Below are 17,101 nucleotides of genomic sequence, written 5' to 3' on the forward strand. Positions count from 1 at the left end.
GCCTTTTTGTGGATTCGTTTTGATTGCTCCAAGCTCATCGTGAAAATCAATATCCCTTTCCGCCCGCCCTTTCTCTAAGTCAAGACCAAAGTAAGTGAGGGCGTTTTCCCAGGTTATGTCGATGTTTGTTCCGCTCGTGGTCTTTCCGCTCGTTGTGGGAGGGATGCTCTTCCCGCTCAACCGTCCATCTTGACGTCGCCGTTCTCGCCTTGTTTCGCGCCGCGGATCCAGAGAACGTTGTTACACCTGTCAGTGCGTTCAGTCAGTCAACACAACTTCGTCTCGAGGGGGTTATCGTATGTGACATGGGAAGAGAGGGGAAGTGGTTCGTGTGCTGTCGAATGATGGTCGCGTACCGAATCAAAACCTGGCCCAAAGCTCCCGTCATCTTCTGGTCAATGTACTCCTCGGCGCCGCTGAGCTGGACGTTCATGTAGCTGTCGATGCTGACCAACTTTCCCTTGTATTCGGTCTCGCCCCACTTGAGTCTGATGACGACGTCCTGGTTGACACTGCGCAGGTATGAAATGTTAGCACGCTGGACAAGCTTTGTCTATCGAGGAAAGAGGATGCCTGGCGATCGTGAAGGGCGTTGGCATTGGAGAGGCGCGTTTCGCAGACGTACAGGTCTTGCAGCATAGGCCGCGGGTTAATGGGCACGAACTGCGAGGCAAAAAAGGTTTGTTAGCTTATTGCATCCTATAGAATGTCGAAATTGAAGGGGAAAGGGGGGTTGCATACGCTCATGGTGGGCGATTCGAGGGTGAGATACAGCCCATGTAATGTGTAGATGGGGGGAAGTTTGCGCGGGAGTCGAGGCTACGATGCGTGAGGCTCGTCCTTCTCTCAATTGGGGCCAATTTTTAGGCGGGCACAGTGCACCTGAGGTTGCTACAGTGGTGTGAGGCTGTCGGAAAATCATCGGGTCCACTGTAAGGGACCGCCTGGCGATCAACCCAAAAAATCCGGGGGATTTTGGAGCACTGGCCTCATTTTGTTTCTCCTGTCGCAAGCTGTTTATTGACCAGAGTCTGATGGTCTCATTCGAGTCTTCGTGGCACATATCGAACCTAACACATCGGGCCATCTGAGATCAACCTTTGATCCTCACATGATCGAACGAACACCGTGTGAACGCCTACCTTTAGGCGTATGCTCTGGGTTTATGTGGCGATATCCTACCTCATAGCTTGACTGACGTCTGCTGCATCTGTATGTGGACATCAAGTCAAAGCCAAAAATGATGATAGATCACGAGGTAAGTTGAGGTTTCGGATAAGGGTCGGCAAGATGAGATTTATCAGGGTGTATTCGAGACCTGAGCAACCGACGTCTTGGGACCATAATGCTCTCACTAAATGGTATCATGTGAGAAATTATTGTTGGCGCGTGGAAGCTTCTTCTTTCCATGGGCAGCTAAATTCACCGATGTTGAGTACATCGATCTTACCTGCGTAATGTGATCTGTGCCTTCACCTGAGATGCATAAAGCAAATTGGCTTGATGAACTGAAATCGCGATGAAGGTTGTGAAAAGAAGGATGCTACAGTGTATATGTCTCGAAAAGAAAAACACCACCCTGGTCAGATGAGAAAATCTCAATCAAATCGCTGCGGGAAACTTGGTTGGTGAATGCTTTGAAGCTCATGAAGTCCAATCCAGCATCATCTCGTGTCCTGATGCTGCTATGAAAATTTCGCGGGTACAGCCGAACCTCAGTCAACCTCCGCCTTACAACAACCACACCCCCAGTGACCACACAAAATGGCCACACAAACATTTGAGACCAACGGCGTCCGAATCGCCGTTGAGGGATGCGTAAGCCTTTGCAATGAACACATCTTACACGCAAATGTTCTCCCACTGACAAATCCTGACAGGGCCACGGCACCCTCAACGCCATCTACGCTGCCGTCGAGGTCTCCTGCACGGCCCGTGGCTGGGACGGCGTTGATCTCCTCATCATCGGCGGCGACTTCCAAGCCGCCCGCAATGCCGCCGACCTGACGGTCATGTCCGTCCCCGCAAAGTACCGCGAGCTCGGCGATTTCTGGGAGTACTACGCCGGCCATCGCACCGCGCCGTACCTGACCGTCTTCGCGGGCGGCAACCACGAGGCCGCCAGCCACATGTGGGAGCTCTTCTACGGCGGCTGGGCCGCGCCCAACATCTACTACCTCGGCGCCGCCAACGTCCTTCGCCTGGGCCCGCTGCGCATCGCGGGCATGAGCGGCATCTGGAAGGGCTTCGACTATCGCAAGGGCCACCACGAGAGGCTGCCCATGGGCCCGGACGAGATCAAGAGCTTCTATCACGTCAGGGAGGTGGACGTGAGAAAGTTGCTACTGTTGAGGGAGCAGGTTGACGTCGGTATCAGCCACGACTGGCCACGGGCGATCGAGAGGTGGGGTGATGAGAAGGCGCTGTGGAGGATGAAGCCGGATTTCGAGAGGGAGTCCATGGATGGCACACTGGGCAACGTTGCGGCGGAGTATGTCTGCGATCGGCTCAGGCCACCGTATTGGTTCTCCGCGCATTTGCACTGTAAGTTTGCGGCGTTGAAGATTTACAAGGATGAGGAGGCGACTACGAAGGAGGCAGCAGAGGGAGCTACGGCCTCAGCTACGGCCCCGGCTGCGACACACGAGCCGGTTCAAGCACCGGATAATCCAGACGAGATCGACCTGGACGGAGACGAAGAGATCACGGACGCACCCGCCGTTTCGGCACCAGCACAAACAAATCCCAACGAAATCGATCTCGACGACGATGACGATGACGAGCAGCCTACCGCACCTACACAAACACAGCCCAGCAAAGAAGTAACAGAAAAAGCTCCCAACACCAAAACCTCCGTCCCCGAAGACATCCGCGCCCAACTCCCCGCCTCCTTCGCCAAGCCCAAGCCCCAGCCGAAAAAGACACCGGGCCAGCCCGTCCCGCCAGCAATCACGAACAAGCAGGTCAACTTCCTCGCCCTCGACAAGTGTCTCCCGCGCCGCCACTTCCTTCAGCTCCTTGAAGCCCGCCCCCACAACATCCTGTCCGCCGACCAACCGGCCCCGACGCGGCCCTTCCGCCTGCAGTACGACCCGGAATGGCTCGCCATCACGCGCGTCTTCCACCCCACGCTCGTCATCGGCGACGAAGCGGCCCACCACCAGCCGAGCCCAGACCTGGGCGAGGAACACTACGCGCCGCTCATCGACGCCGAGCGCCGCTGGGTCGAGGAGAACATCGTTCAGAAGGACAAGCTTGACGTCCCGCTCAACTTTGAGATCACGGCGCCGCCGCATGTAGAGGGCGAGCCCGAGTCTGTGCCGCACCAGCCGTTTGAGTATACCAACCCGCAGACGTCGGCCTACTGCGCGCTCTTGGAGGTTGGGAACCTGTGGGATGCTAGCGAGGAGGAGAGGATGGAGAGGAAGGCGAGGGGTCCGCCGGCTGCGGAGTTCAGGGGACACCGTGGCGGTGGTGGTCGGGGCTTTCATAGAGGTGGTGGTGGTGGTGGGCGCGGCGGTGGACGTGGTGGTAGGGGCCGGGGTAGGGGCCGTGGCAGAGGCAGAGGTTGGAACTGAGTTTTGTTGAAAGTGGATGCAAACATTTCATGGCGAATTCTATGGTCAAAAAAGTCACAGTTGCGAGCTTTTGCCTAGAGCTGTCTAAAGGTTGCAAGGTATCTCTGAGGACAATCCAACAGAAGGCTTCACACCATATGAGGAGCATTCATTCAAGACTAAAGAATTTGGTTTATTCAGCTATAAGTGTGAATGTGTGTGTTTACCATGGTTGATCTGTATCCCAACAGAAAAAGCGTAGATCTCAATGGTAGAAAGTTGAGTCGAGCAGAGTGAGTGGAATATAGTTCTTCTTCCATCTTTAATAGACGTTCAACCCACGGAAGAGTGAGGGGAGGAACGCATATGCTAAGATGGGGGTTGGTTTTTTCACATGTGGGGTGACAGCGTGGGTCACCATCGAGAGATCATGGCAAAGAACAGAACACATGCCTTTCTTGGCATGGGATTTCGTCATAGTGTCATAGCAATGGTATCGTGTCTGGTAGTACCACCCTGAACGCTCAACGCCCCAAACTCCGTCATGAACAATGAAGCCAAAATGCAAATGGTCATTAAGCGTCATTCAGACAGTGCCGGTATTTTGCTCTGTGAGAAACGCGTCAGAACGGCTGGGTGGTTCCCGTGAGACAGATGCCGTCGCTCTGGGATCAGAGGAGGTTGGGGATGTCTTACTGTCCAGACCCAGGAAGTCGGCTGCGACCAGCAGTTCCAGGCACAGCTCGACAGGAATGTCCATGTCAGGAACGTCCTCCCGCTCGCGGTAGCGGTACCAGTATTGGAAATACTCGCAGACTTTCTCAAGCACAACGCCACTGCCGAGAGAGAAGACGGTCAGACGTTTCCAGAACTTTTTGGACAAAAGAGAAACGAAAAGGAATGAGGATTAGCCTTGTGAAGTGGCTGGGAAACAAGTAGTGTGAGGAAAAAGAAAGAATGTTGCTTGTTTCAGATCAAGTGTAGTTGGGCAATCAAGCAGACCAGCCGTTAGAGCGGTGGTCTGTCAGTGAAACTCATCGATAAAATCGGAGTTCATCATGGCAACAGCCGTAGAGAACGAAAGGTGGCAGTGAGAGCGCTGGGTTGTGCTGGCTTACCTGATCTCTTCAAACACGCAGCGACCCAGAGCAGCCTCACGGAAGTTGTTGCGCGTGTCCAACATGCCTTTGATGGCAGGGCTGATCATGGCGGCGTCCCGCAAGACGACGAACTCGTAGCCATCACTCGAGACCAGAGTCACGTACTTGCTGTCGGTTGTGCCGTTGGGATCCATGATTGCGGACGTGTGAGATATGCTGCGTGTTCCGTCTTCTGAGGGCTGAGCAGATAGACAGACTGCTGCAAGTTGGAATGGTGGCTTCCGTGTGTCGGAGTCTCCGTGTCTCTGATTGTTTCGCAAGTCACAGCGGTGATGCTCGTGGCGAAATATGAGCCTTCGATGAAGGTCGACGACGCGTTCGTTGAAGACGGAAGTGAAAGACTGAAAAATTCACGTCGCGATTTTGAGGGAGGCGGTGGTGGGGTTGGAGCTTGGGCCACCTCTCTCTCGTCCCGTAGTCCTGCCGGTGAAGGAAAGAGCACCGGAAAAACTCTGACGGGAGCTGTCCGCTTTCAGACTGCAGGGGGGACCTTCCTTGGCCAGGCCACAGCCAGGGGTTCGATTGATCCGCCTTAGCGCACTCTCGTCAGCTCCACTTTTGCGTTGTCGTTGTGGCTCCTCTGGCGCCTGCCGTCATCACCCCGGCAAGAAGTGGCTGGTTGCCCCGTCGACTTGTTTACAATTGCCCTCCTTGCTCCCGCTCCTTCTCCTCAAGAACACAGCACAACCCGCCCATCCACCTCGCACACAAACCCACCCCCATACAATACACCATCCCAAGCCAGACCAAGCACCTTTCCAACATTCCTCAACTTCAAAACGCCGCAACGTGCCAACGTCTCTTCCCCGTATTGCATGCCTCGCACTTAACCATATCTCAACGGCATTCGACTGAACACGGCAAGTAGCTGAACACGAAGCGAGGAGGCTCATTTGAGGAGAAGCGGCGATATCAGTATCGGCAGTATTCCTCCATCGCAACAAGAAACAAGCAGCATACACACACAACCCGGGAAACATCGCATAAAAGCACAAACCACTCAAGTCTCCCCAACAACCCCCCCTTCCACCCCCAGACGAGCGCACGCACCGGCCCCCGGTATCTATCTTACCCATCATCACATCAACCCATCTCGCAAACACGCACGAGGGGCCACGCTGCGAATCGACCTCCCTCGTCATCGCATCACAGCACCTCAAACACAGCTCGAGCCTGCCGCATTATGGCGTCCTCATACCAATACCGCAACTCATACCACAACTCGTCTCAGAACATTAGCGAAAAGTACGACGACGGCCGCCCGGCCACTTCCCGCCGCAACACGCGCCTGAGGAGTAGCGACGGCACCGTCAGCACCACAATGAGCTCTTCAACAGGCCGCGAGAGCGCCGCAACCCACGTCACCGAAGGTCCTGCCTATTCCAAGAAGATTGTCGTCGTCGGCGACGGCGGCTGCGGCAAGACATGTCTCCTCATCAGTTACAGCCAAGGCTACTTTCCAGAGGTAAGCTTCCAAGCAGAAAAAATGACCAACTCCTTTCGAGCGCAACATTTTCGTCATTTGCGTGTTGCTGGGGAGCGAAATGAGCCAAAACAATGCTGACTCTGGCGACAACAGAAATACGTCCCCACTGTGTTCGAGAACTACATCACCTACCCAACGCACCCACCGTCTGGCAAGACGGTGGAATTGGCGCTATGGGACACGGCCGGCCAGGAGGAATACGACCGACTGCGACCGCTCTCTTACCCCGAGACCGACTTGATCTTTGTGTGTTTTGCGATTGACTGCCCAAACTCGCTTGAGAACGTCATGGACAAGGTAATTTAACCACCGCCCCTCAGATAACATGCCCCCTCCTTTTTTGGGGCAACGCCATTTGACACTAATGCTAATTTCTTCTCCTACCAGTGGTATCCCGAAGTCCTCCACTTCTGCCCCTACACTCCTCTGGTCCTCGTGGGCCTCAAGTCCGATCTCCGCTTCAAGAAAACGTGCATCGACATGCTCAAGACACAGGGCCTCACGCCCGTGACCCAGGAGCAAGGCCGCGCTGTTGCTCGCAAGATGGGCGCCCAGTACGTAGAGTGTAGCAGCAAGGAGATGACTGGCGTGGACGAGATTTTTGAACAGGCCATCCTGACGGTCGTCGCCAATGATCGGAAAAATCAGGAAGCCCAAGCTGCCGCCTCCCCGTCAACACCCAGTGGTCCGCCTGGAAGCAGCGCAGGTTTCCCTGGCGTCGCTCTTAAGAAGAAGAAGAAGAGGAATTGCAAGATCCTGTGAGATTCCCACTGAGGACCTCAGGGTTGTAAGGAAGAGGCATTGGACACCGGCGGAGGGCGTAATGAATGACTTTTTGTTTTATCTGCATGATCTCGTCACGACCTGCTACTATTACGATCTGGAGAAAGCATGCGCCACCATTAGCGAAGGGGGGCGTCTCCTGCTCTAGGGCTGGATGAACTCTAGACCGGAGACGAAGTTTTCCCTCCACCAGGGATGTTGAGAGAAATTTTCTTCTTGTTGTTTGATGAAGAAGAACGAATGGTATATAAGTGGGAAACGAAACAAAGGGAGTGGGAGGGAAAGTGAGTGGTTTTCTCATCCGAGTCTCTAGACTCATCCATACCCTTTATTTTTTACGCCAAACAAACACACACACACACACACAAACGGAGCGGGTACAGGGGAGACTTTGATCAGTTTTTTTCTGTAACCATCAGGTAACCTCTTGGACCTTGAGGGGTAATTTTTCTTATTTTCTTATTTTCCTTTCTCTTTTTCCTCTCCTGTAGCAGCATGGGGTTTTCTGTCTTGATAGGGCATTCCTGAGGGATAGGAAACATGAAATGTTAAAAGCATCAAATCAATTGTTACGTTGTGCCCTGAATGTGATGTATGAGATGAAGTGAGTGAATGGGTAAATCAATATCGCCAAATCTGGCGAAACTACCTACGAAAGCTGCACAGAATTTTGAGTTTCCCAGTGCCGTGGTTCAGTAGTTCTTGAGACTCAATTCAGCCAGCAAGATCAAGTTGAGATGCAGTCCAAACGAGGCATCGGAGAAAGGTCCGATGAGAGACTGATATGAATGGGATTCTCTAGAATGGGATGCACTTTTCATCAATTCGACTACCAAACCCAAAACCCCAAATCCTGAAAAAATTCCTCGAGTCAACCGGTTTGCAATAAATTGACACCAGCCGATCGTTACGCACCATGGACTCTTCTGCCCAGGCACGCCAGGTTCTGATCGCCGATCTCCCGCGAGAAGGTGATCTCGCGCATCACACCAACGACGGGCGACCCACCACACGGGTCCGAACCGAGAGCAACGTCGTTGGCAGCCCAAACCCAAACCCAATCTCAGATCGAAGCCCAAGCCCAGATTTAAGCCTACATCCCGAACATTCCGAACCCGAGCTGCTATCATCCGTCGACGTCGCAAGCCTTTATGCGCGGGTTGCTAAACACAACGACGCGCTCGCTGCGCTGAAAGATGAGGTGCGCAGAGAGCCTTGTGTAAACTCGGAGAAGGAGTGCCGAGGCGCTGCGGGTGATGTTGAGCAGCTTCTCGCGAGTTTGGCGCAGCGCGCTGCCGAGAAGACGGGGCTGGAGAGGTGGTTCCCGTGTACAGGGCGGAAGAAGAGGGATTTGCTTAGGAGGCATGTCTGTGTTGTGCAGGAGACGTGCGGGACTGTTGGTATGACGCATCTGAGGGCCGCTGATGCGTTTGCTGGGCTTTGTGGGAGGGCGGATGGTCTGGGTGAGGATGGGGAGAGGTTGAGTCAGGTTGTTGCTGAGGCGAGAGATGGGTTTGAATGGGAGAGGGTGAGGTGGAAGGTGCTTGGGTGGCGGGAGGGGATTCTGAGGGATCAGTTGGAGGGGGTTGAGGCGCGGATGTCTGCTGTGAGCGGCGACAGCAGCAGTAGCGGGCTGGTTCCTGATGGACACGGGGGCGGTATTGTTGATAATGCGGCTACGACTACGACAACTGAGCGAGAGGCCACGGTCGTCGAGATGCGATTTGAGACGGAGCAGCTGGCGACGCTGCCGTCGGAAACGGAAGACTACGCACATAACCCCATGGAAGACGACCTTGGTAATCTTGTTGAGCAGCTCCAGCACATTGAAGACGACCGCGACGCGAGGAGCCCCGGAAACGAGAGGGACGAGGTCCGCTTGGAGATCATGGCAGCTTCACTCGAGTCGTTGTTCCTGGTGAAGCACGGAGATCTCTGCGCCGATTTGCAGAGACGGGTTGCAGCGCTGCGAGAGGGTGGAAATAGGTGTCTCGACGTCGCTGAGAGGTTGGAGAAGCTTCGAGATTCGGATTATGGCGATTTGGTGGCTGGGCTGGGTGAGCTTGCGAAGAAGCCGGACGGGGAGAGCAGGCGCAAGGGTGTTAAGAAGGTTAAGGCGACTGGGCGTTTGGGTGCTTCTTATCGCGGGGTGACGACGGCTGAGTACCTTATGATGAGATGAGCCCGGCAATGTAGAAGTTGGCATCGTAATGCTGCGCGTGTAGAAATAACATCATCATTCATAAAAAGTAGGTATTTCGCTGCTGGTGGGTATCATGATCTCTGCTCGTTCTTCGTCTCGCCATCGCTGCCCTCCTCGGTATCGCCCTGCTTGTTTTCCTCGGGTTCTTTCGCCATTACGTTTTCGAACTGCGACCACAGCGCCTCGACGGAGGAGAACTCGTTTCCGACCTGTGATGCGGTGTCGACCCGCCCCGAATTAGTGCTCGAATCTATTGACGGCCGGCGTATTCGTAAAGGAGAGAGAGGAAGGCTGCTTACCGTAATGACTGCCTCAAGCGAACGATTCAGCTTATTAATGTTGGCAAGGACTTGCTCAAAGTTCTGGATTTCCCCGTCAGCATTCTCCTGTTGTTTGTTTTTGTTGATGCTCGTCGCTTCGGCGAACGAGAGGCCGACCGTGGGGCTTTACCATTGCGATTTCGCCAATGAGTTCTTCGCGCTGCTGCTCAAAGTAGGTCTTTTCCCTCGTACCCGATTGGGATTGCGAGTGGGAAAAGGTCCGCTGATGTGACGACATGTTGTTTGTTGGTGGCTCTTTGTCTTTGGAGGTTTAAGGAAGAGGTCGCGCGTCGCGTTGAGAGGAATTGGAGTTTTGGCGGCGATGGCGGGGTTTGGATGGAAGGTCACTGCGGTGGGGTTGTCTTTACAGTTTCTTGTGTGGGCATGACACTGTACGCAACACTGTGGGTGTCTCCAAGTATTGTTGATCCACGTAGCGTACATTTCTCACTCTTCACGTATTGCCATGTTATAAAGGTAGTGAAATTTAGATCAAAAGATGATTATATGTATGGACGATGCCCTAGACCACAGGGAAAGAGAAAGCCTGTATCCATGCCAAAATGTTCCAGCAAATGACCGTGAGGAAGGGTATCAAAAAAGGGTATCATAAACGAAAGCCAGAAGAGAGTCCATATCCCATCATCCGCCATAACCAACCTGTCTGCTGTATCCTTCAATCAGACGCTCTCTCTGGGCTTCACTGGCGAAGCCCCCATGACGCTAATGGCATCATCATCAATAGGCTTCGCCTGGAACGTCGACGCACTCTTGTCCACAGCAATACCCGTCTGCCCCTCGGCTCCCGATACCTCCCTTCCGTCACGCAGCTCCCAGCTCCCCTGGCGCTCGTGTCGCACTCCGCGCCCAGAGACAGCAAGGTCCGGGTCGCTAGCCATCTTCTCCGCGGCCTTGAAGCCTCCGAGCCCGGCAATCCGGCCATTGCCGTCCTTTCCTCCTGCTCCGCCTCCGGCACGATGAATCCGGAAACCGCCGAGAACAGCCGCCGAGACAACAACCAGCCCCAACACAGCGAGGACGATGATGGCGCCAATGATACCCGCGACAACGGGCTTCTGCACGGCCGAGCGAATGGCCTCGCCGACGGTCGGCGTCGTCTTCGTGGTCTGCCAGTCGCAGAACGACTGGATCGAGCCGCAGATGCTGCACCACGTCGCCGTGTCGATGCCGAACTTGGCCATCTCCTGCTTGAAGTAGCTGTACGTCACGCGGGTGTCGCCCTCGGCGAGGCCGAAGAGGGGATACTCCAAGAAGGGGGTGCCCGGCTCGGCGTTCTCGCGGTAGAGGAAGCGGACGTAGAGGTTCTCCTCGGTCGGGTAGGTGTCTGGCTCGTTGGGCTGGTCGCCGACGAGCTCGAAGACCATGGCGGCACCGTTTTCGGGGAGGCTCCAGAAGGGCGTCGTGGAGAGCGTCTGGTTCGGCTTCTGGAGCCCTGCGAGGGAGAAGAAGGAGAGGAAGGGCTCCTGGGAGCTGAAGAGGAGGGTCAGCTTGTTGGAGTAGCCGGCGAAATTGCCGTTAGCCTCGAGGGCGTCGACGACTCTGCGCGCAAAGGTCCGGCCGGCGATGGTGCGGATCATGTCTCCCTTTTGGAGGCCCGAGACGGCTTGGTTGGAGGTCATGTTGAGCTGCTGGAGGCGGGCGTACATTTCGAGGAACTCGATGCGCTGGGCGTACACGTCTTGGAGACCGTCGTAGACGGCCTGCTCGTGGGAGTAGCGGTAGCGGACGTAGTCGTAGATGTCGTAGGCGTTCCAAAAGTTCACATGTGCGAGGGAGATGTCGCCGTCGTTTAGTGGCGGCGTGCTGAAGAGGGATGTGTAACCGGGGCGGGAGGCTTGCTCGAGGGCCTGCATGTACGGGTCGAGCTGCATGACATACGTTGTCGAGATCTTCCACTGCGGGCATTCCGTGTTGCCCCGAACACTTTACGATGGCAAGTCAGTTCAGTCCCAAGGGGCATACTATGGTTAATGGAACTTACTCAATCGACCTATCGTCAGACAGTCCCAGCGTCTCAATGATAGGATATTGGTAACCGCCCAGGGGATACTGCGTGGTGTTTCCAGAGATTGTCGAGTACGAGATGTTCGTCCCGCCAGTATCGGCCGCAAAGGCCTGCGTGATGGGCGGGTAGAGGCCCTGCATGAAGGCAGCAGCGCCGGCGGCGATGTGGGCATCGGGGAGGGAGAGGATCGAGAGCTGCTCATGCTCATACACGTTGCGCGCAATTCCCTTGATCGCGGCGCGGGTCGTGATGCGACCCTCGGAGGTGTTTGTGGGTGTTCCGCTGGCCAGGTAGCGACTTCTAAAGGCATTTCCCTGGGCGTACATCTCCTGAGCACCCAAAGGAGTCAGGGTATCTTGGAGCCCGCTGCGCACCGGCGTGCGCTCACCGTGCATGATCATTGCGACGGACGCCCATACTGAAGGAGTCGAGGGCGCGGCCGAGGTCGCTGCGATCAGGGTCCCAATGAGGACAATCAGGGATAGGGTAGACATGACGGGCGAGAAGCCTGGGTTGCGTGTCATACGGTTGCAAGATTTGGGTGATTGAACTTGCAGTACGGGCTTACACAGGCAACAGAAAGCTCGAGGCAACGGAGAGATCAATCCGATACAGACGAACGGCTGCTCGGTACAGAGAATGGAGGGGAGAGCTCGGCTTAAAAGAACATGACCAGACCACCAGTCTAGAGGCAGAGGAGAGCTTGGAAGGACCGGAGCATGCAAGGCTCGCATGCAGCAAGGCGGCGGCGGGAAGCTAGCTGGGCTTACACCATCTTCACCTCAGAGGGGAACATGAGTGACAGCTTCTCACCGCATGTCGCCTCGATAAGCCATCGAGTGTCTTTCCTTCCTTCCTTCCCCCAAGACGCTTGTCTCGGAGGGGTGATGTAGGCAGTACATGACGTGCTTGAGGCCCAGAGCGACAGAACGAGTCAGGGTACAAGGCCGGACATGGCAGACGGGCGGCATTGTCTTTCTTGGCTACCGTTGCGACTCCAACAGATGGGTGGTCGACGATGGCGGTGGTGACGGATGGGGCCGACGCGGGATGGCGTGGAAAGCGCAGCAAGGATCTACAATGTCTGCATGCTAGCAGAGTGGAGATGGCGGCACATGGCTGACTTTCAAGTAGGCCGAGCCAAGTGAGTTGTCCAAATCAGGGAGAGGTGAAGGAAGTTGGAGGCAGTCGAGGTGATAAGGTGAGAGACTGAGAGAGTTGTGAACGGAGAGCCGAACTCAAGAGGCCAAGGTGCGGGGTGACTGCATGGCGCGATTGAGCTCCAAGCTACGTTATCAGCTATCCTCGATAGCTCCGGCCAATGATGGAGCAAGCCACTCATGCATTTGACGCTTGGAAGAGAAAAGGCGAGAGGGTGCGATGGGATGCCGCAATCGGCTGCATCGGCCAGAAGAAGCTGGTTGCAGCGGCCGTTTTTAACGTGCGGTAGCGACGATCAGGCGGGGGAATTGGGCTGGATTGAGACTGTCTGACATGATTGCCTTGCTCGTTCCTTGCTCTTACGCGACATGTCTTGGGTTTCTAGACGATGATCTGTAATTTGCCAACCAACATAAGGTAGCCAAGGCAGTCGAGACTGGGGCAGAAGAGTATGCGTATGACCCGACAACCTGGGTCTAGATGCCGCGAGAAACTAGAACAGTCCACATCAACGATCCGTTCTGCTTAGTCTGGAAAGATGAAGATGAAGAAGGTATCTGGGGTGGCTGGGAGCAGGCGATGGGGCAGTAGGAGTGCTGTTTAGCTTCCAGCATCAGTTCGTGCTATCAGCCACCCCCGGTCAAGTCTGTCCAATGGGCTTACACCAAAGTGTTCACATGCCTCGTCGACAAGGGACGGATAAGGAACTGTTTGGAGATGGTCCAGTAAGCTTAAAGTCTTTCGAGGCACCTTAGTCCAGCCGGGCGTCGTGGGCTAAAAGTTTGAATCTCAGACATCCAGCAAAGAACGGATCGAGTCGAGATCTGCGGCGAAGCCAGTGGCTTGAGGAGCAAACGAAGTGCGGGTACGCAAGGCAAGTCAGGAAGTCGAGACGAGGACGGAAGAATTGTGCACAGTGAACTAAAGACGAAGAAGAGGACTGAGAACACAGCTGGTGGTTCAGTCGGGCAGCTGGTTGCAGCTGTGTTTCCCGCTTTCGCCAGCTGTGAATCCACGATGTCTTATCTTATCATCAAGGTGGTATTATCTTAAGGTATCTACCTATGTCTTATCTATCTCTTATCTATCTCTTATCTACATCATCCCAGTGTCCCAAGAGGTTTACAGCGAACTCTCCAAGTCAACCAAGTCCTTGAGCACCGCATCCTTTTCTCCCTCAAACTTTGCGCTCGCAACGAGGCCAAGCGGCCGCCTGCTCCGTCCGCCACCATACCCGAAGTACCTGTCCAGCGCAGCCTTCAACCCGGCAACGCCCAGCTGTACCAGCACCCAGTCCGCCCGGCTCAGCTTCGTCTGCAACTCGGTCGCCTCCTTGAGCTTGCCGGCATCGTACAGCTCCAGCAGCTTGACGTGCACCTTGGGCGTGAAGTTGGCAGCCGCCGCGATGACGCCGTTGGAGCCCGCCACGAGCCCGTGCAGGAAAAAGTCCGACTTGCCCGCGAACGCGGCAAAAGGCTGAGGGACGCGCTCGTCGTGTGCTACGCGGTGCAGCTTGCCGAGGTTGCCACAGGTGAGCTTGCAGCCCACGACTTTAGGGTTCGAGGCCGCCAGGTCGGCGATGAGGTCTGAGTCGAGGTCGATGCCCGATGTCACGGCGGGGAAGTTGTATAGGAGGATGGGGATGGGCGATGCCGTTGCGACGTCGTCAAAGAACTTTTGGATCACGGGCTTTTGCATCGCACCGGCTATAATTATTCACAAAGCGGGTCAGTAATCTACACATCCGGATGTTCATCTTTGACAGCTTAGTGGCCCAAGAAAACTCACTCCAGTAACTCGGCGAAAGGACGAGAGCGTAGTCTGCCCCCGACTCCTTGGCTTCGGTGCAGAGCTGGATGGTTTCCCGTGTGCTCTGCGCGCCGCAGCCGGCAATGATGACGGCCTCGGGCTTCCCGTGTTGCTTGAGCACCTCGGCCGCCGTTGCGACGACCTGCTGTCTCTCCGAGTGGAGCAGATGCGGTGCCTCTCCGTTGGATCCCTGGATGACCAAGCCAGCCACGCCCGACTTAGCGAGCCGCGTAATGTGCGTCTTTAGAGCTTCAATATCGAGAGTCTCGTCTTCGTGGAAGAAGGCCACGACGGGGGCGTAGATGCCGCGAGGGGGTGCATGAGGGGCCATTTTGTCTGATCTGAGGTATTGTATGCAGTGAAATAAAATAATCTTAACAATACCAATCCATAATACCTACGAATTCCCTCATGGGAGGGATCGCTAGCTACTCTTATTTGGCCCATTCATCCCCATATCGTCCCTCCGCTGAAATGACATGCTTCGGTATTGACCCGTAAGTTTCGGAGCATTTGATAATCTCAAGATGGAGCACTCCATCAAAGTGGACTGCGACCCCGCGGGCCCCTCATCCGAGCTCGACTCACGCCGGTGCCGGACCCTTGACCGGGTTCCAACTCCGAGTCGGCTGGGGTCCCGAGATCCCTGGTCTACTACTCATACCTCGCCGTCGCGACTTTTCGTCTCTCGACGAGAGAATCGTAGCTTCACTTATTCGCATTTTCACATCGATTCCAACAACTAGCCAACAATGGGTTCAGTCAAGCAGCAAACGTCAGCTTTCGAGCAAGCAGAGTTCATCCCGCCCGACGCCATCTTCGATGTCACCAGGCGCTACGTCGCTGACACGGATCCGAACAAGGTCAACCTCGGTCAAGGCACCTATCGCGATGAGAACGGTCAACCGTGGATCTTGCCATCTGTGAGACTGGCAGAAGCATCCCTTGGAGAGCCTGGGCATGAGTATCTTCCCATCGCGGGATTCAAGCCCTTCCGCGATGAAGCCGTCAAGCTCGTTTTCAGCCCCACAAAGGCATTCGCAGAGAACCGTGTAAGTGTTTGCATCAAGCTACCCATTTCACCATAAACTGACCAACTTCACAGGTCGCATCATGCCAATCGCTCTCCGGAACAGGCGCCCTCCTCCTCGCCGGCCTCGCCCTGAAGAAGGCCGCCGCACACATCAAGACAATCTACATCACCGACCCGACGTGGTCCAACCACGAACTCCTCTTCGCCTCCCTCGGCTTCGAGGTGAAGCACCTGCCCTACTACAAAGACCGCGCCTTCGACTTTGACGGCTACATCTCGACCTTGAAGAGCGCCGAACCGTCTACCTCGGCCGTCATCCTGCACGCCTGCGCACACAACCCCACGGGCTGCGACCCCTCGCAGGAGCAGTGGAAGCAGATCGCCTCAGCCATCATCGAGAGGCAAATCTTCCCCGTCTTCGACTCGGCCTACCTCGGCTTCAACTCGGGCTCCGTCGACGACGACGCCTGGGCGATTCGCTATTTCGTCGACGAGCTCGGCCTCGAAGCCGCCGTGTGCATGTCGTTTGCCAAGAACATGGGTCTGTACGGCGAGCGCGTTGGCGCCGTCACGTTTGTGGCCGACACGGCGGAGAGGACGAAGACGGTCAACTCGATTCTGGAGAACGTGCAGAGGGCGACGGTGTCGAATCCGCCTGCGTACGGCGCCCGCATCGCGGCGGCGGTGCTGGGCACGCCGGATTTCAAGGAGCAGTGGGCAAAGGACCTTATTACCATGTCGGGCCGCATCCGCGCCATGCGGAAGAAGGTGTATGACGAGCTTAGTCGGCTGCAGACGCCGGGTGATTGGTCGCATATCGTGAAGCAGAGCGGCATGTTTGGGTACACGGGTATCACTAAGGCCCAGGTTCAGCACCTTGAAGGTTTGTCGTTCCCTCTTACAGAAACTATCGGTCTAGTTTGCGAGATACTAATATTCGATTTACAGAGAAATACCACGTCTACATGGCCGACACATCACGAATCTCAATTGCGGGTTTAAATGAGAAGAATGTAGAGTACTTTGCAAAGGCTCTTGATGAGACGGTTCGGAGTGTGCAATGATCGTGTATTAGCCATGATGTAATGGAATTAGCATAGCTCATAATGATCACATTACACTGTTAAAGAATAATCTCATTTCAACGTCCGAAATCGCTGTGTGGCCGAGTTTCTCTGAATGAAATGCACCGAAATCACAATGCCGACGATCACTCAGACCTATAAGACCAAGGATAATGCTACCTAACACATACCGAAGGTACTTACAGCAGTGACGCCGCCGCCCTCAGAGCGGAGCTCCGCCCTTCGGCTGCCCCTCCCGAAGCTGATAAGCCGAACCACCGACCCCGCCGCCCGTCAATCATCTCTCCGCGGGGGACGCTGAGGGGCAGAAGGGGGATTCTCGCCCGCATCTCATCGCTTATCGGATCCCCAAATGGCAGATGACAAAGGAGCTCTCCATCCCTCCTTTACTCACTCCGCCTCCACTTCGTCCTTCTATCCGTACTTTTCCATCTTGACTATGAAAATGCACCAAGTGGAGCATCCGCGACCAATGTAG

At 55.3% G+C, this 17,101-nt stretch overlaps 10 protein-coding genes across 10 annotated transcripts; 4 read left to right on the forward strand and 6 right to left on the reverse strand.

Moving 5' to 3' along the window:
- Window positions 1-176: 176 nt before the first annotated feature.
- On the reverse strand, window positions 177-747 carry CCOS01_03185 (LSM domain-containing protein; the record flags this gene model as incomplete). The annotated part of the gene is made up of 4 exons (XM_060451371.1): window positions 177-246; window positions 357-512; window positions 626-663; window positions 742-747. 4 exons carry the CDS (start codon window positions 745-747, stop codon window positions 177-179), a joined length of 270 nt encoding a protein of 89 aa, XP_060317636.1.
- A 1,017-nt stretch (window positions 748-1,764) lies between these two features.
- Window positions 1,765-3,578, forward strand: CCOS01_03186 (lariat debranching enzyme domain-containing protein; the record flags this gene model as incomplete). The annotated part of the gene is made up of 2 exons (XM_060451372.1): window positions 1,765-1,818; window positions 1,881-3,578. 2 exons carry the CDS (start codon window positions 1,765-1,767, stop codon window positions 3,576-3,578), a joined length of 1,752 nt encoding a protein of 583 aa, XP_060317637.1.
- A 565-nt stretch (window positions 3,579-4,143) lies between these two features.
- CCOS01_03187 (Skp1 family protein) lies at window positions 4,144-4,851 on the reverse strand (the record flags this gene model as incomplete). Its single annotated transcript, XM_060451373.1, has 3 exons — window positions 4,144-4,166; window positions 4,254-4,393; window positions 4,676-4,851. The coding sequence occupies 3 exons, from the start codon at window positions 4,849-4,851 to the stop codon at window positions 4,144-4,146; spliced, it is 339 nt and encodes a 112-aa protein (XP_060317638.1).
- Window positions 4,852-5,313: 462 nt separating this feature from the next.
- On the reverse strand, window positions 5,314-5,796 carry CCOS01_03188 (uncharacterized protein; the record flags this gene model as incomplete). Its single annotated transcript, XM_060451374.1, has 1 exon — window positions 5,314-5,796. One exon carries the CDS (start codon window positions 5,794-5,796, stop codon window positions 5,314-5,316), a length of 483 nt encoding a protein of 160 aa, XP_060317639.1.
- Window positions 5,797-5,900: 104 nt separating this feature from the next.
- Window positions 5,901-6,965, forward strand: CCOS01_03189 (Ras family protein; the record flags this gene model as incomplete). Its single annotated transcript, XM_060451375.1, has 3 exons — window positions 5,901-6,182; window positions 6,297-6,500; window positions 6,591-6,965. The coding sequence occupies 3 exons, from the start codon at window positions 5,901-5,903 to the stop codon at window positions 6,963-6,965; spliced, it is 861 nt and encodes a 286-aa protein (XP_060317640.1).
- Window positions 6,966-7,902: 937 nt separating this feature from the next.
- CCOS01_03190 (uncharacterized protein) lies at window positions 7,903-9,168 on the forward strand (the record flags this gene model as incomplete). The annotated part of the gene is made up of 1 exon (XM_060451376.1): window positions 7,903-9,168. The coding sequence occupies one exon, from the start codon at window positions 7,903-7,905 to the stop codon at window positions 9,166-9,168; it is 1,266 nt and encodes a 421-aa protein (XP_060317641.1).
- Window positions 9,169-9,260: 92 nt separating this feature from the next.
- On the reverse strand, window positions 9,261-9,747 carry CCOS01_03191 (DASH complex subunit Dad1; the record flags this gene model as incomplete). Its single annotated transcript, XM_060451377.1, has 3 exons — window positions 9,261-9,398; window positions 9,489-9,575; window positions 9,640-9,747. 3 exons carry the CDS (start codon window positions 9,745-9,747, stop codon window positions 9,261-9,263), a joined length of 333 nt encoding a protein of 110 aa, XP_060317642.1.
- Window positions 9,748-10,189: 442 nt separating this feature from the next.
- On the reverse strand, window positions 10,190-12,059 carry CCOS01_03192 (uncharacterized protein; the record flags this gene model as incomplete). The annotated part of the gene is made up of 2 exons (XM_060451378.1): window positions 10,190-11,453; window positions 11,512-12,059. The coding sequence occupies 2 exons, from the start codon at window positions 12,057-12,059 to the stop codon at window positions 10,190-10,192; spliced, it is 1,812 nt and encodes a 603-aa protein (XP_060317643.1).
- A 1,759-nt stretch (window positions 12,060-13,818) lies between these two features.
- Window positions 13,819-14,836, reverse strand: CCOS01_03193 (uncharacterized protein; the record flags this gene model as incomplete). Its single annotated transcript, XM_060451379.1, has 2 exons — window positions 13,819-14,402; window positions 14,485-14,836. The coding sequence occupies 2 exons, from the start codon at window positions 14,834-14,836 to the stop codon at window positions 13,819-13,821; spliced, it is 936 nt and encodes a 311-aa protein (XP_060317644.1).
- Window positions 14,837-15,257: 421 nt separating this feature from the next.
- Window positions 15,258-16,602, forward strand: CCOS01_03194 (aminotransferase class I and II; the record flags this gene model as incomplete). Its single annotated transcript, XM_060451380.1, has 3 exons — window positions 15,258-15,557; window positions 15,611-16,421; window positions 16,487-16,602. 3 exons carry the CDS (start codon window positions 15,258-15,260, stop codon window positions 16,600-16,602), a joined length of 1,227 nt encoding a protein of 408 aa, XP_060317645.1.
- Between the last annotated feature and the right edge of the window lie 499 nt (window positions 16,603-17,101).

Source organism: Colletotrichum costaricense (genome assembly GCF_030867565.1).
Source record: "Colletotrichum costaricense strain IMI 309622 chromosome Unknown Scaffold_3.1, whole genome shotgun sequence".
In the NCBI taxonomy this organism is placed as follows: Eukaryota; Fungi; Ascomycota; class Sordariomycetes; order Glomerellales; family Glomerellaceae; genus Colletotrichum; species Colletotrichum costaricense.